Source organism: Oncorhynchus keta, chromosome 12 (assembly GCF_023373465.1).
Source record: "Oncorhynchus keta strain PuntledgeMale-10-30-2019 chromosome 12, Oket_V2, whole genome shotgun sequence".
Lineage (NCBI taxonomy): Eukaryota > Metazoa > Chordata > Actinopteri > Salmoniformes > Salmonidae > Oncorhynchus > Oncorhynchus keta.
In genome coordinates, this window is record NC_068432.1 from 24,441,305 (window position 1) to 24,459,297 (window position 17,993).

General features: G+C 42.4%; 1 protein-coding gene across 2 annotated transcripts; it reads right to left on the bottom strand.

The window, feature by feature from the left end:
• Nucleotides 1–1,514: 1,514 nt before the first annotated feature.
• Nucleotides 1,515–16,681, bottom strand: LOC118371997 (E3 ubiquitin-protein ligase RNFT1-like). 2 transcript variants are annotated; one of them, XM_035757690.2, is made up of 9 exons: nt 16,532–16,681; nt 14,401–14,879; nt 14,230–14,306; nt 12,153–12,253; nt 11,798–11,951; nt 3,511–3,669; nt 3,311–3,376; nt 3,000–3,101; nt 1,515–2,808 (listed from the first exon to the last, which is right to left on the bottom strand). In XM_035757690.2, exons 1-9 carry the CDS (start codon nt 16,555–16,557, stop codon nt 2,674–2,676), a joined length of 1,299 nt encoding a protein of 432 aa, XP_035613583.1. In that variant the 5' UTR covers nt 16,558–16,681; the 3' UTR covers nt 1,515–2,673. The 2 variants fall into 2 exon arrangements, with proteins under 2 accessions (XP_035613583.1, XP_052313849.1); XM_052457889.1 differs by having other exon boundaries at nt 12,153–12,268.
• Nucleotides 16,682–17,993: the final 1,312 nt, after the last annotated feature.

The window sequence follows — 17,993 nt, forward strand, 5'->3', positions numbered from 1 at the left end:
TCATAACGGTTGCCAGGAATGTCCAGAAGACAATGACTTGAGGTAACAGTAACCACGTTTCCATCCAGTTTTTATGCAGGTAAAAGAAAGTCATGCCACATAAATAAAATAAAAAACAGGACAGCTGTGAATCAAACAAGTAGTTTGTTACAGTTGGACAAAATGCCACAAAAACCGAAAATTCTAAATATTTTTGTCAGTAAAATTAATTATGCGCAACTGATATAGTAACCATATCGAAGTTAACTGCTAGTCGGGATGATACGGTGTATATGGTCCTCCAACTATGACTCGGGAAACCATGCAGTTTATTAGGCTACAGATTAAGAAAAAAAATGATTTTTACATTTAAGTCATTTAGCAGACGCTCTTATCCAGAGCGATTTCACAGGATGGTGAAAGTGAACGGCGATCTTGATCTTTTCCAATAAATATCGAGGGTAGTATTCTGGTGACTTGGCCACCGTGCTACCGTGCAATGCGCCCGGCCCGCCACAGGTGCCGCTAGTGCGCCATGGGACATGCCAGCCAAACCCTCCACAAACCCGGACGACGCTGGGCCAATTGTGCGCCGCCCCATGGATCTCCTGGTTGCGGCCGGCTGCGACAGAGGCTGAACCCAGAATCTCTAATGGCACAGCCTTAGACCACTGCGCCACTCGGGAGGCGGCTAAAATAATATTTGATTGTTTACTTTGTACTGACTAGGGGCTCAATTCAATCTGTATTTCTGAAGCGTTACAGATTGCTCGCTAGAAATGTAAACGGTTAATTTCCGATTTAGCGGATATGCAGCATTTACAATCTCCATTAATGCGCTGCAGAGGTCTGTATCGGTCCAGTGGAAATATTTGGTGCTGCAGCCCCCTCAGCACCGCTACTCCCCACGGCTATGGCTTAGAGACATTTATCTTGTCAGTATGTCCATAACCTTTGATAGAGCCCTTGGTTGCCCTGACCAAAGTTACTGGGCGCGTTCGACATTGCAGCCAACTTTAGAGGTGAGTTGAGACTGACTGCAAATCACTGACTACGAATCATCTTGCATCCTAAATAACTAGTCAATATTATTTGTAGAACAGTCTGTCACAATTTACCAATCATACATCACAGTATTGATGCTCTCAAACAACCATTGACTGCAGTGCCTCTGAGAGCTTAGAAAACATGGTTGTGTTTGAGAACATCCAAACTTAGCTGACACTCACTGGTCTCCTTCACCTGTATAGATATGGACTCGCCCAACTATATGCCTCCATCCCAACTATATGCCTCCAGTCCACTTATATGACAGTCCAAATGGGACGATAGTTAATACTAAGAACAGCCAATGGATGGTAGGAAGAGGATAGATTTATGCTTTTCTGTGTATCCCTAAGACCTCTGCACTCTTCATTCTAAAGTCAAATAGGATTGTAAATAACTGAAAAACAAAGTTGGTTCATAACAAGCTTAAACAGGTTAATGTATTATATCATTAGTGTAAATGCTCAGGGCCAATTATTAGTAGGCTATAATAAAAAAGCATTTTATTTAATTTGTTGATGCAAAGACTTTATGGATGAAAAACATGAAATGGTTTCACTACATAATGAAATATGGTAGTAAAATAGATACATCCTTTTAAAAACCAGAGTGGAAGAATGCAACTGTATCATCACTTTAGAAAAATAATTTATGGATCAAACCAATCCCACAACAATCAGTTGTGTTGCATATTTGTCATCTGGAAAACAAATCTTAAAAAGCAGAGATATCAGACTTAATCTGAAAATAAGAAGCCCCCCAAATGAATAACTTTTAAATATCATCAACCTTTGTGTTTGTAATTGCTTCCCAACGAGGAGAGTACATTTAGTTCTTTAACCACCTCGGTCTATCCGGACTGCCTCTCAGACACAGAATGGAATCCCTTTGCAACATGTTGGAACCTTTGCAACTCAAAGAGAGAAGTGTTTGAAAGACTGGGTATCTATCAAACACAAAACATAACACGTGTGATCCACATTTGTTCTAACTTTGAAGGGAGTGACATAATACATCTGATTAAAATACTACTATAATATAAATATCCCTCACCCCACCGCTATTTACCGATAGAAGGAACCTCCAGGTATTCCCTGACTAGCCTGGTGCCAGATCTGTTTGTGTTGTCTTGCCGCCCTCTATGGTCATTGTTGTGACATTGACAATAAAGGTAGGAGCTGGCAAAAAAGCACAAACTGATTTGGGACCAGGCTATTCCCTGACAGCTCTGTCAGGGAATGTTCTGTTCTTCTAGGCTGGCCGTCAAAACAAAACATGATTAAATCAGATCATGATAAGAAAAGATACATGTTTGAAAATAAAATCAACTAAAAACAGCAAAAAGGGCCATGCAGAGAGAGAACCAACTTCAGTCAGTCAGTTAGTTGTGTAGAAAAGTGATGGTCGGAGAGGGAGTTGCAGTAACATGCCACGGTGCTGAATGCATCCCAATCACAAATTTTATGTGACCTTACTGACGTTGGCAAGTAGTGGGCACAGCCCTTAATGAATGGAGGAACAGTATGGTCATCAGCTTCACAAGCCAATGAGGAGTGGAGTATTGCGGTCAATGCAACTGTCATTCACACATCGCAAACAGTGTCCGTAAGTCATAGGCTCTCCACTTTCCTTCATCATCTCTTTCGGTCAGTAGATCTGGAGGTAAGGTGTGGTGGCCCCGTCCCTCCACTTGTGGACCTTGTCTGTGATGGCCGTGCGACAGAGTGGACACGTCTTCTCCCGGTTAAACCACAGAGCAATGCACTCGTCACAGAAAATATGCTGTTATTGAGAGAGAGAAAATAAACAAGCATCCTCAATCAAACCATGCTACAATAAAGCACATACAGGCAGTTCTGTATGTGTGTGTAGCCTCAGATACCAGGTTTATAGTGCCTGGTAACTGGTTAAAGAGTAAAAAGGTACAAGTTCAAAAAAGTCTGCGATGTTTATTCTGCAGTAATGTATCTTACCTGACACAGGAGGGCTCGAGGGTTCCTGTATTCTGCCTGACAGATAGGACAGATGTCCCCAGCCTCACTGCACTGGCTCCTGGTGGCTGCTGCCCCCGTGTGCTGAGGAGGAACAACAACACATGTTACCATCCCACACAGTCAACAAACATCTCAGATCCAAACTACTTACAAGGGTCCACATTATACTGACCTGATCTATACATGAACAAGCTTTTCAGCATGTTCAAGACAAGTAGTCACTTGTCAGGCAACCCACATACCACCACTAAGAACATTTTTGACATGTTGATCTATTTAAAGTACTTTACCTCGCCACTGAGAAATAGCCTCACAGTTTTCTGGAAAGACCCCCACTGTCCATACAATCCTAAAAGCTGAATTGAAAAAGTAAGAGTTTAGTACATTTAAACAAAAGGTGTAAATAACAAATAATTTCCTCTACTAAATGAGCCATTTTGAAGCATCCATATTTGATCCATGATATGTGGTACAGTTGTAGGTCAGCCACCTTGAGTATGAAGTAGACCAGAGCCAGCAGGACTCCCAGGGTGAGGCCAGTGTTGCCATCCACCTCCTGGTAGGTGATCAGGTAGCGGAACCAGAGGGGGATGGGGGCCACAGACTGGTACACCTGGCCCACCTCTTCAATCAGCATGTACCATCGGCCCTGGGGACAGCGAGTCATGAGTGAATCAATGCTTTCCCGCTGTTGATCCCCTCCAAAATGGTGAAAGATCACACCAAAAATCAGTCTTTTTGTATTTGAACAATATGATTGGCTGTTCATTCAACCACGCTCCTCACGAGTCACAACTTCTCAAGCACTGGAGCAGTACATAAATTGGCGCGTTCACACAGCACACGCAAGCTGTCCAGAGTAAAAAGAAGCACTCATCAATCCACTCACTGAGCTTATTCATTTAAGGGAAATTGATTCACAAAAGTGAAATGTTCAATAGTGAACATACTAACAATAGGCTGGCTAGTGGCTACTGTTGATAGTCTGCAAATTAAAAAAATAAAAATAAACACCTAGCATTCTTGATTTATATATACACTAGACAAGGCTCTGTTTTGATGCCACCTCACCTCCATCGTAGCACTCCCCCACCATTGTAAAAAATATTTTGGATGCTTAGCAGGGTATAGCAGGCCTATGCATTGGGTGGGCAACATGATTAGGGCGTCCACCCACGGTGCTCAGAATGACAGAAACCACATTTACATTATGGTAATTCAGCGTAACAGAACATGCAAGTCCAGGATGCAATGACGTGTCTTTAACACAAAATTTGAAGAAGTTCAAATAACTGTCCACAATACTTTTCTTCAGCCAACAATAAAGAAGAGTAAAGAACAGCAAAATCACTAGTAGATTACTGTCCGAAAAACAAACTTTTAAGTGGCATTGACCCAACAATGATAAAGAGTGAATATGCACAGTGTGCACTCACTAGAGATATGACCGATGATCTCCTCTGGTGCCAATAAGATCGACTATAGGCCGAAAGGTTGTTCGCTCAATTGCCAATTTTGATAACTACAAGACAGATTAGTCTTTTCATTGTTTTCTCTTTACAGCAATAGCAATTTGCTTTCCAAACAATGTTTTTCCACAATTGAATTTTGAAATATTGCGATATGCCTGGCTGGGCCTCTTTTCACAGACAGTCGCAACTCAACAATCATCTATTTGGTATTTGCAGTGTGTGCAGCCTTTCCCTCCGACTGTAGGCAATGTGATTTAAAATAATCCTTTTGTTTTTTTAAGGCTAGGGGAAGCTTATGATCCTCTCTGGCCAAATAATGATTTGGTAGCCTTTTTTGAATGATTTGTATTTATTTCTGTATTGACAGGAGTAAGCTAATTAGGCTATATAATTTTGGCAATTTAATTAAATTTACTGAGGGAAAGCATAGCTTCCCCTAGCTTTATGGGCACGCCGCCTATGAGCCTATGGCAATCTACTATCCCCCATAGTAGAAAAGTTGACCTATTCTATTAGTCAGCTTGTCAAAAAATAAATAGCCCAAACAGACTCTTGTACAGTTGTGCGACGATAGATCCAAAATTCATACAACCAGTAGGCCTAGGCTATATACATTTTTTTTAAAGCAATGAGTCTGATGTAACAGATTAGAACCTTTAGCTTAAAATGTTGATAAACAATTGTGCACCGCCCTATGGGACTACCAATCACAGCCGGATGTGATTCAGCCTGGATTCAAACCAGGGACAGTAGTGACAGCCCTTGCACTCAGATGCCGTGCCTTAGATCGCTGCGCCACTCAGGAGCCCAAACCATGATGGGTCAAATGTATTTACATCAACTGGTATTTCCGTCAATGAATAGGCTAAAACGCTTTATGGGATTAGGATTTTTTTTTATGCAATTAACTAGTGCCAATTATATTTTGACATGTATTTAGTTTTTAAATTGTCCAAATGCTGGCTATTACCAGTTTACGGAAATCCTGAGCTATATACAGTCGTATGAAAAAGTTTGGGCACTGACAATTTCCATTATTTCCATTTATAAATAATTGGGTGTTTGGATCAGCAATTTCATTTTGATATATCAAATAACTGATGGACACAGTAATATTTTAGTAGTGAAATTAGGTTTATTGGATTAACAGAAAATGTGCAATATGCATCAAAACAAAATTCAACAGGTGCATACATTTGGGCAACCCAATAGAAAAATCACATCGATATTTAGTAGAGCCTCATTTTGCTAAAAAAGAAAAACAGCCTCTAGACGCTTCCCATAGCCTCTAATGAGTGTCTGGATTCTGGATGAAGGTATTTTGGACCATTCCTCCTTACAAAACTTCTCCAGTTCAGTTAGGTTTGATGGTTGCTGAGCATGGGCAGCCCGCTTCAAATCATCCCACAGATTCTCAATGATATTCAGGTCTGGGGACTGGGATGGCCATTCCAGAACATTGTACTTGTTCCTCTGCATAAATGCCCGGGTAGATTTTGAGCAGTGTTTTGGGTCGTTGTCTTGTTGAAATATCCAGCCCCGACGTAACTTCAACTTTGTGACTGATTCGTCAACATTATTCTCAAGAATCTGCTGATATTGAGTGGAATCCATGCGACTCTCAACTTTAACAAGATTCCCAGTACCGGCACTGGCCACACAGCCCCACAGCATGATGGAACCCCCACTAAATGTCACTGTGGGTAGCAAGTGTTTTTCTTGGAACGCTGTGTTCTTTTGTCGCATAACGTCCCTTGTTATGACCAGATAACTCAATCTTTTTTTCATCAGTACACAGCACCTTATTCCAAAATGAAGCTGGTTTGTCCAAATGTGCGTTTGCATACCTCAAGCGACTCTGTTTGTGGCGTGTGTGCAGAAAAGGCTTCTTCCGCTTCACTCTCCCATACAGCTTCTCCTTGTGCAAAGTGCACTGAATTGTTCAACGATGCACAGTGACACCATCTGCAGCATGATGATGTTGTAGGTTTTTGGAGGTGGTCTGTGGACTGTTTTTGACCGTTCTCACCAACCTTCGCCTTTTGCCTCTCTGATATTTTACTTGGCCTGCCACTTCTGGCCTTAACAAGAACTGTGCCTGTGGTCTTCCATTTCCTCACTATGTTTCTCACATTGGACACTGACAGCTTTTTTGTAGCCTTCCTCTAAACCATAATGTTGAACAATCGTTGTTTTCAGGTCATTTGAGAGTTGTTTTGAGGCCCCCATGTTGCCACTCTTCAGAGGAGAGTCAAAGAGAACATCAACTTGCAATTGGCCACCTTAAATACCTTTTCTCATGATTGGATGCACTTGTCTATGAAGTTCAAGGCTTAATGAGCTCATCAAACCAATTGTGTGTTCCAATTAATCAGTGCTAAGTAGTTACAGGTATTCAAATCAACAGAATGACAAGGGTGCCCACATTTTTGCATAGCCTATTTTTCACATCTCATTTAATTTCATACAACTTAATATTACACTAAAATACTACACTAAAAATCTTTGTCTGGACAATACCCCAGTACTCAGCTTTTATTAGAAAATGAATGGCATGCCACTGTGATCATTTTCTGTGACGACAGAGTAAATTATTATGCCGCCTCAGAGGGGTGCCCAAACTTTTTCATACGACTGTAAATTCATGTATTATTTTCTACATTCATTTTTGCCACATTTATTTTATTACAGATACCTTAATGCATACTTTTTTTATGTGAGTATATTGAATAGTTTTCCTTAAAGCATAATTTTTTTGAGATGGCTAATGTTACTATCCCCACTACAACAACAACAAATACAAAATAAGTAATTTTCTCCTTGAAATATTTAATTGAAATCATGTAGAATTTGTGAATGAAGAATTTGTCTTGTACACTGCTCAAAAAAATAAAGGGAACACTTAAACAACACAACTCAAAGTTAATCACACTTCTGTGAAATCAAACTGTCCACTTAGGAAGCAACACTGATTGACAATACATTTCACATGCTGTTATGCAAATGGATTAGACAACAGGTGGAAATTATAGGCAATTAGCAAGACACCCCCAATAAAGGAGTGGTTCTGCAGGTGGTGACCACAGACCACTTCTCAGTTCCTATGCTTCCTGGCTGATGTTTTGGTCACTTTTCAATGCTGGCGGTGCTTTCACTCTAGTGGTAGCATGAGATGGAGTCTACAACCCACACAAGTGGCTCAGGTAGTGCAGCTCATCCAGGATGGTACATCAATGCGAGCTGTGGCAAGGTTTGCTGTGTCTGTCAGCGTAGTGTCCAGAGCATGGAGGCGCTACCAGGAGACAGGCCAGTACATCATGAGACGTGGAGGAGGCCGTAGGAGGGCAACAACCCAGCAGCAGGACCGCTACCTCCGCCTTTGTGCAAGGAGGAGCAGGAGGAGCACTGCCAGAGCCCTGCAAAATGACCTCCAGCAGGCCACAAATGTGCATGTGTCTGCTCAAACGGTCAGAAACAGACTCCATGAGGGTGGTATGAGGGCCCGACGTCCACAGGTGGGGGTTGTGCTTACAGCCCAACATCGTGCAGGACGTTTGGCATTTGCCAGAGAACACCAAGATTGGCAAATTCGCCACTGGCGCCCTGTGCTCTTCACAGATGAAAGCAGGTTCACACTGAGCACATGTGACGCAGTGGAGAACGTTTTGCTGCCTGCAACATCCTCCAGCATGACCGGTTTGGCGGTGGGTCAGTCATGGTGTGGGGTGGCATTTGGTGTGGGGTGGCACATGGAGGGCCGCACAGCCCTCCATGTGCCCGCCAGAGGTAGCCTGACTGCCATTAGGTACCGAGATGAGATCCTCAGACCCCTTGTGAGACCATATGCTGGTGTGGTTGGCCCTGGGTTCCTCCTAATGCAAGACAATGCTAGACCTCATGTGGCTGGAGTGTGTCATCAGTTCCTGCAAGAGGAAGGCATTGATGCTATGGACTGGCCCGCCCGTTCCCCAGACCTGAATCGAATTGAGCACATCTGGGACATCATGTCTCGCTCCATCCACCAACGCCACGTTGCACCACAGAGTGTCCAGGAGTTGGCGGATGAACAGGTGAATCGCAAACTGAGTGGAAATCATCCTCAATTACAGGGACACAATTCTGAATGTGGCAAATGTAACTTTCACAACCATCTTCCTGAAATTGAGAGCTGTAAAGGTTTTCATAAAAGGAATTGACAAATGATGATATTGTAATGGGACCTTTGCATAAAACATCGTTCATTTTGAGTGCAGTTATAGATTTTCTTCTGTAGTTTCTCTTTTCAAGTGCAAAAAAGTAACTAGTGTTTTTTCCCCCCTCTTCAATCCATTTTGCTCTTGACTTTACAAAGGCGCCCTTTGCCAGATCCGTGTAAGTCTGTTCTAACTCTAGTTGTAAAGACCTGAACACAGACTCCTCTTCTTCAGATAGATTATCTTTCTTTAGAAAACGGTCAAGAACCTCCATCAGGAGCTAGCCAGCGAACGAGCAACTAGTCTTTGTTAGCCACGTCTACCGGTCTTCACCTTTAGCTCGGACACCAGCCAGCTTTAGCTCGGACAATACCTGCCAGTCTGCACAGCGCGATATCAAGCCAGAGCATATCGGACTGCTTCTCTCTACCATATCACCAGATTCCTGCCGCTCTGGATCATTACACCGGATCATTGCAGCTAGCTAGCTACAACCGAGTGGCTACTGTTAGCTAACGCCTCTGGCCCAAAGCAAGCACCAGTTAGCCTTGAGCTAGCCTCGAACTAGGCCTATATACCAGCTAATTCTAGGGCTACAATACCTCTTTGCCAACTGTTTTGTGTATGTCCATTACATGAAATCCAAATAAAAATCTATTTAAATTACAGGTTGTAATGCAACAAAATAGGAAAAACGCCAAGGGGGATGAATACTTTTGCAAGGCACTGTAGATGGGTTGTTTGACAACGTCACGAAAATGATGTGCGCACTTCCATTGGGCATAAATCAGCCTGTTGTGATTCTGTATGGCCAGATTGCTAGCACGAATGACACTGCCTCATGGGGAATCATACCCAGCTAGCGCAGTGGATCTGGGCCGATTCAGTCTGAGAGTCAGGGCACTCGGCTGAGAGTCAGACTTGGCCGACGTCATGTGGGCCGAGTCTAGGCCGCCTTAGGCCGTATTACTTATGGCTAGGATGCGGGGATTGAGCTCAGGACGATTCCGGTGAGAGTAATCTGGCCCAAATGTATTACTTGGGGCTCGGGCCAATTGGGGCTACTCTCTGGCAGGTAATTATATAAAGGAGCCCGTGTAATCAATATTTAATTATTTATTTTTCTATGTTTTTCCATTGTTTCTGTGATCAAAAATTACTTCGCACTGCTTAGCATAACGCACTGCTCCAGCGGGAGTTTGCAATCCCAGGCGGGCTCCGGCATTCTCTCTGGGTCGGCCGCCCACCTGTCTATTTCTTCCCACGTCGTATACTCCATGCCTCTGCTGTCCATAACGTCCTCTCTTCGCTGCTGCCTGTTAACACGCTGCTCAATCCGAGTGTGGTGGTTGATTCTGCAACGTCGTTCTTCGTTTGTAGAAAGAGAGTCGGACCGAAATGCAGCGTGGTGGTTACTCATGACTTTAATGGAAAAAGTGACACATGAAATAACTATACAAAATACAAAACAACAAACGGAACGTGAAATCTAATTACAGCCTATCTGGTGAAACTACACAGAGACAGGAACAATCACCCACGAAATACAAAGCGAAACTCAGGCTACCTAAATACGGTTCCCAATCAGAGACAACGAGAATCACCTGTCTCTGATTGAGAACCGCCTCAGGCAGCCAAGCCCATACAACACCCCTACTCAGCCGCAATCCCAATAACTACAAAAAACCCAATACGAAATACAACAATAAACCCATGTCACACCCTGGCCTGACCAAATATATAACGAAAACACAAAACACTATGACCAAGTCGTGACAGTTGCAGGGGGTCTATTTGTTTTTGTAGGTATAAATATTGTCCTGTAGCTAATTGACCTCGAATCTGTGATTTATTACCACAAATATAATAAAATCATGATTTTCAAGTGTATTTGGTGCCTGTGTTATTATTTTGGAACTGCACAGTACGCACAGCATGACTAGCTCACATTAGTTAGCAGTAATGTGACCAACATCAACATGAGGCTTTTTTGTTATTGCCAATCAAATATTGGACATGGTTTATGAAAACATTGCAACAAAATTCTATACTTTTTTCAACTATTTTTCTTCATGGAAAATTACGATATAGTCATGCACTTGTATTTTGTACTTGCTAATAGATTTAAAAAATATATTATTGACACCATATTCCATTGAATTAATATTAAGAAGTGTTAATTATTTGGCATCAGGAGAGCAAAGAGCATGGAAGAAAGCAGCGAGATATGCAACATAGAGTTATGTTTCTGCAAAATGTTCACTGCTAGCGTGCGGGGCACTTCATTTCAGTCACACAGGATTCAGCCCCAGGTCTTCAGGACTGAGCCCCAGGTCTTCAGGACTGAGCCCCAGGTCTTCAGGACTGAGCCCCAGGTCTTCAGGATTCAGCCCCAGGTCTTCAGGATTCAGCCCCAGGTCTTCAGGATTCAGCCCCAGGTCTTCAGGACTCAGCCCCAGGTCTTCAGGACTCAGCCCCAGGTCTTCAGGATTCAGCCCCGGATGTTCTGAATGTCTAGTGACGTCCCTGATATGGTCTAATTTCCTTGAAAGTCTACTAAAGTGAGACTTTGTCCTTGTGTGTTTCTTGGCCATTTACACTAACTAGGTTGTTTTTCAATGTATGAGTTTGCCTCAACTGCTAGCAAAGACACATCTATCTGCACACTGTCACTGATGGTTTGCTTGAATTCCCTCATAGCCACAGTAACCTCCCGCCCTTAAAGGGAGAGCAGGACATTTTTATCTGTGATATTTTGGTCAAAATATTTTTTTTGCAATTTACTACATCACTACAAAGCAGGTCCATCTGTTTTTTTTTTTTTTTGTTTTTTTTTGTAATTATTGCAGAAAAATATTTTGGCAAGTAAAAAAAAAAACTGTATGAGTGGCTAGATTGGCCAAACCCTCCACTAACTCGGACGACGCTAGATTTAAAAAAAATATATACCTGCCACAGTGGCTGGTGGACTAAACGTTGGTTTTAGGCCCCGATTTTAACTGCACCATGTCCAGGACAAATTCTGTTCAGGCCAGTACATTTTTAGCCAACGAGGCCGACTGGGCCTTATCAAACACCTGGAGAGGGAGAGAGAGCATCCTTCCTTGCTTACCTGGGCTCTGAATGTCACCAGGTTAGATGGTAGCAGTAGGATAAGGCACTTTAACCCCATGAAGAAGAACTTGAGCATAAAGTTGGTGACACCCACTGCCCATAGGACCTCCCAGAAACCCAGGGGTTCAACAGCTGGGCTCAGGAAAATTAGGCTGAGAAAGAGAGAGGGAAAGATGGATGAGAGGATGTGGATTACGTATTATGCTCCCAGTCCTGATGTTTTTAATGTTTGTCAGTTTTGTGTATTAATCATACCACGCTGTGAAGCCAAAGGCAAATTTCCACATATTGCGTACAATTATTTTGATTCTATTCTGGTCTGCTGTGAGCATGTGAAGTAAGGGGAAACTTACCAATAGTAAAGTGACTCAGCGAGAAATGTGTAGTAAAGCAGAAGTGTGGAGGACGCCAGGAAGAGGAGCAGCCATACGCACTCTATTTTTGACCGACGATCCTGAGGAGAAATACACTGAAGACGATCAGATTCAGACTGAGAAATGAGTATAAATTAAAGCAATGGATGTATAAATTGAGAATTTACAGAACAAGTCAAAAGTTTGGACAAACCTACTCATTCAAGGGTTTTTCTTTATTTGTACTATTTTCTACATTGTAGAATAATAGTGAAGACATAAAAACAATTAAATAACATATGGAATCACATAGTTAAACAAATCAAAATATATTATATATATTTGAGCTTCTTCAAAGTAGCCACCCTTTACCTTGATGACAGCTTTGCACACTCTTGGCATTCTCTCAACCAGCTTCATGAGGTAGTCACCTGGAATGAATTTCAATTAACAGGTGTGCCTTGTTAAAAGTTCATTTGTGGAATTTCTTTCCTTCTGAATGTGTTGATGCCAAACAGTTGTGTTGTGCCAAGGTAGGGTTGGTATACAGAAGATAGCCCTATTTGGTAAAAGACCAAGTCCATATTATGGCAAGAAAAGCTCAAATAAGCAAAGAGAGTCCATCATTTCTTTAAGACATGAAGGTCAGTCAATCAGAAACATTTCAAGAACTTTGAAAGTTTCTTCAAATGCAGTCGCAAAAACCATCAAGCGCTATGATGAAACTGGCTCTCATGAGGACCGCCACAGGAAAGGAAGACCCAGAGTTACCTCTGCTGCAGAGGATAAGTTCACTTAACAGCCTCAGAAATTGCAGCCCAAATAAATGCTTCACAGAGTTCAAGTAACAGACACATCTCAACATCAACTGTTCAGAGGAGACTGTTTGAATCAGGCCTTCATGGTCGTATTGCTGCAAAGAAACCACTACTAAAGCACACAAATAAGAAGAAGAGACTTGTTTGGCCAAGAAACACGAGCAATGGACATTAGACCAGTGGAAATCTGTCCTTTGGTCTGATGAATCAAAATGTTTGATTTTTGGTTCCAACCGCCGTGTCTTTGTGAGGCGCAGAGTAGGTGAACGGATGATCTCCGCATGTGTGGTTCCCACCGTGAAGCATGGAGGAGGTGGTGTGATGGTGCTTTGCTGGTGACACTGTCGTGATTTATTTTGAATTCAAGACACACTTAACCAGCATGGCTACCACAGCATTATGCAGCGATACATCATCCCATCATGGTCCTTCTGTAGCTCAGTTGGTAGAGCATGGCGCTTGTAACGCCAGGGTAGTGGGTTCGATTCCCGGGACCACCCATACGTAGAATGTATGCACGCATGACTGTAAGTCGCTTTGGATAAAAGCGTCTGCTAAATGGCATATATTATTATTATTATCTGGTTTGAGCTTAGCGGGACTATTATTTGTTTTTCAACAAACACCTCCAGGTTGTCTAAGGGCTATTTGACCAAGAAGGAAAATGATGGAGTGCTGCATCAGATGACCTGTCCTCCACAATCAACTCAGTTGAAATAGTTCAGGATGAGTTGGACCGCAGAGTGAAGGAAAAGCAGCAAACAAGCACTCAGGATACGTGGGAACTTCCTTATTTTTAACCTTTATTTATCTAGGCAAGTCAGTTGAGAACAAATTCTTCTTTTCAATGGTGGCCTAGGAACAGGGAAAGAACGACTGATTTTTACCTTGTCAGCTCGGGAATTTGATCTTGCAACCTTCCGGTTACTAGTCCAACCCTCTAACCACTAGGCTACCTGCCGTCCTTGAAGACTATTGGAAAAGCATTCCTCATGAAGCTGGTTGAGAGAATGCCAAGACTAGGAAAAGGGTGGCTACTTTGAAGAACCTCAAATATAAAATATATTTTGATTTGTTTAACACTTTTTGGGTTACTACATTATTCCAAATGTGTTATTTCATAGTTTTGATGTCTTAACTATTATTCTACAATGTAGAAAATAGTAAAAACAAAGAAAAACCCTTGAATGTGTAGGTGTGTCCAAACCTTTGACTGGTACTATATATTTACTATATATTTTCTTCCATTAGTGACTTACCTGAAGAAAGACTTGGGTTTGAATGTTCTTATTCGCATAAAGAAAAGTTGTAAACAAGCCAACTCCAACAGCTAGACCTGCAACAAAGTCATGGAAGAGATGTCAGATAACCTTACTAGATAAATAGAAATTTGTTCCTGACTGTATATGTTATAATTACCTGAAACTTACCTAGGGCATGCTGGATGACTAGTTTAGCACCGAGGATGATTATAAAAGGAAGACTCTTCTGAACCCAGCGGAAGAGGTAGCGCAGTTCTGAGAACGAGGTGCTGGGCTCCCCTGACTCCAGATCAGCATCAGCTGGGTCTGTCTCACTGGGCTCACTGTGAGAGTGCTGGTGTCCCCCACCATGTGAATGGGAGTGGGAACTGGTTCTGGAACTGGCTCTGGACCTACGGGATGATGCCCCTCCTCCTCCTCCTCCACTGGGCTCCCCGGGCCCACTGGAGAGAATAGGTACCCGGACTTCATCACTGGCCTCTGGGATGACAGAGCCCCCGGTAGCCCCTGTTGGTGTCCTGGTCAGTAGCTCTGGCTGTATAGTCAGGGACAAGCCATTTCCTGCCTGATGGGCACCTACCTCGCTGGAGTTAGGTTGCATCACAGTTGGTGATTCCCTCGATTTCAACGTTCTTCTGGAATCACTCCTTCAACAAATAAATTGTTTGAGGTAAAGAGGAGAGACAGGATATAGCCTAGTTATAACATGCAGGTGCTAGCTAACAATCTTGCAAAGTTAGCTAGGCCTAGGAGAGAGTGGGGTAAGTTGAGACAACATTGTTTTTAGGAAACAATAGACTAAATTAATAATTTAACCAAATATTTAGGAAGATGTCATCATTTCATGGAGTTTGAAGGAAGTAATCACATGGAAAAAGTGGTAAGCAAGTGAGGTCCAAAAAACTGATTTTCACCAAGTCAAATTAACATATTGTGTTAGTAGTTTCATGATGCTTGTATCTAAACCAAAGTACAGAATTGTAAGATTGTTCTATAAACCTTTTTGAGTCTCTATAAGCTTCCATATGAGGTCATAAACCTAGCACGAAAGTGCATCATTGTAGCTGTATGGGCTAAGATAGTCAAATGTTTGTCTTGGGGTATGTTGAGCCAATGCCCATTGGGCAAGTTGAACAATTGAAGTGTTTTCTTCCCAGGTGTAATGCAAGACATTATTGCTGGGATATCAGGTAACAACAGGGCCTGACCTATGTTAAAAGTTTTTTAAAAAGTACAAAGTGTTTGTTAGGTGTTAAGCCTGTGTTAAAAGGTGCTTCAAATTATTAAAAGACAACAAAAAAAAGCGATTGTGATGAATTGTGTTTGGGGTACGTTTTTTGGACAAGATATGTTCTCAAAACTGTAATGTTTACATTAATTCTGATTATTTCCAGGGATACACAACATCCCGTAATATATGTAGATATCGTTGTTAGAAATAATACTACAGTATATTCCCCGTGATGGAGTGATGCTGAATGTAAAAACAAAAATCGCTAAACATAACCCACTCTCCCCTACTAGCTAGACAGCTGTTCGTGGCAGATAGATCTGCACTATCATCTCGAATTTATGTGCTTTCCCGGCAATACACTGGTGTCCCCAGTGCACCAGCTCGTACATAAAGCATCCTCCATTCAGGCTACAAAGCATACTTAATTAACTGGATTTAACTAGATTAACTAGATCTTAATTAACTAGATTTAATGGCAAGCCGATCCCAAAAAATGCAAAATTATCTGTCTAAAAACAAAATTTTCCACCATCACTTTCGGATGTTCGGACAATGTAGGTTGCACACCGCGTTCAACAGACTTTTGCGCAGATCTACCGGCCACATACTACTTGGTTACTCCCCTACTAGCTAGCTACAGGTTGTTATTGACAGCTTAATAACGTTAAACCATTGTAACGCAGTCTAATGTTACTTGGGCTGGCTAAATTACAGTCAAAGATTCAGGGCTGTGTTATCACCAGTAACGTTATATCAATACCCACTTTTGTACCAGTCTAACAACTGTTTTCTCTTTTGTTTACATAAGTAGTGACAATTAGCTAACGTTTGGTAGCATTTAGCTAATGAAACATAACTTTGTGACAAGCTGTCTGATCAACATTACAATTGACACTGACAGCTCTTTGGCAAATAGAGGCTGTTGACACTGATGAGATTAATGGCAGTTACTATAGCTAACTGTATATTGTTCGTTAGACTCCAAGTGACAAATATTCTCTATTAGCAAGCTAGGCTAACGGTATGTAATTTCATTAGCAATGCAAGCAAAAAGGCTTTAAGTACCTGTCATACTGAGTCCGGAGTTTCATGATAAGCCACCGTTCTCCATCTAATACGCAAAATTAACCAAAAATGTAAATAAAATAAACGATCTAAAAACAAGCTAAGCCATAAGCCTATCGTTTGGAAGACATCTTGAATACGACAGGCGGCAGCATCAGCGTCGCGAACTGACGTAAAATGGGTAAAAGACGAAAGAGAACACCAGAGAACCAACTCAGCGAAGCAGTCAGTGAATGGGAAATAGACAAATATATCGTTTTTATATTTACTTCTAATGTGATGTAGGCTAAGCAACAAACATGTATCCCATAAATCAATCCCCTTCAATTAATGTTTGTTTCGTGAAGCTCTACGCCAGAAGAACAGGTAGGCTATAGTCACAGGCTCAGTGGCAGATATGTTTTCTTCCCCTTTGGTTAAGTTTAGGGCTGAGGTGAATTAATCTGATCCTAGATAAGCAACCAAATTGAGCGTCCCCAGCTGCAGTAGGCTAGTCGACAACAGACATCACATTAGCTTCGTGTATTTCTGAGTGACATGTTGTATTGCGGGCATATTTCCCCCGTGGCAATGTTTGTCAACTAGTGATGTTACAATGAATATGATAAGTGCTTAGTTGAGTCATATTCAGAGCCCCCTATGTAGTTATTGTTCTGTTGATGCTTGTTTAATTGGTTGGTGGTTGGCTTTCTAATGGAAGTTTTACAGTATTATAATCTGTCCTATGATCTTGACTAAAGCTCTCAAATGTACAGGAAGGAAAGAATTTTAAAAAATAAATTGAGTGTCACGTCTAATCAAGGTGGGTGGAATCAGGCGCAGAGAGCAGATAGCGATATGAAAGTTTATTCTCCGGTGAACAAGAAACAGGTCAACCCAATACACACAGGGTGAACAATCCAACACAGGATAAAAGACGAACCGGAGAATAAGAACACAAGAACACCGACAGACAATGATGACAAATAAACAATCCCGCACAAAACAAGGGCGGGACAACCTACTATATATACAGACACCAATAAACTAAACAACACACAGGTGAAACCAATCAGACAAAACCAACAGATACACGAAAAGGGATCGGTAGTGGCTAGTAGGACGGTGACGACGACCGCCGAGCACCGCCTGAACGGGCAGGAGAGCCAACCTCGGCGGAAGTCAGTACCCCCCCCCCTGACGCGCGGCTCCTGCAGCGCGCCGCCACCGTCCTCGAGGACGACCCGGAGGACGAGGTGCTGGGCGATCCGGGTGGAGGCGGTGGAATTATATCAGGAGAGAAGGGTCCAAAATGTCCCTCACCGGAACCCAGCATCTCTCCTCCGGGCCGTACCCCTCCCAGTCCACGAGGTACTCTAGGCCCCCCACCCGGCTTCTCGAATCCAGAATGACTCGAACTGTGTACGCCGGGGACCCCTCAATGTCCAGAGGGGGCGGAGGGACCTCAGGCACCTCACCTTCT

What these genes read in the sequence shown, in the direction of transcription:
- LOC118371997 (XM_052457889.1), bottom strand. Translation starts at nt 16,557, where the DNA reads ATGAAACTCCGGACTCAGTATGACAG. An exon ending in AAACCCAAGTCTTTCTTCAG is followed by an intron (nt 12,269 to 14,229) that starts GTAAGTCACTAA and finishes GATCGTCTTCAG; the next exon opens with TGTATTTCTCCTCAGGATCG. An exon ending in TGGTCTACTTCATACTCAAG is followed by an intron (nt 3,377 to 3,510) that starts GTGGCTGACCTA and finishes TTTTCAATTCAG; the next exon opens with CTTTTAGGATTGTATGGACA.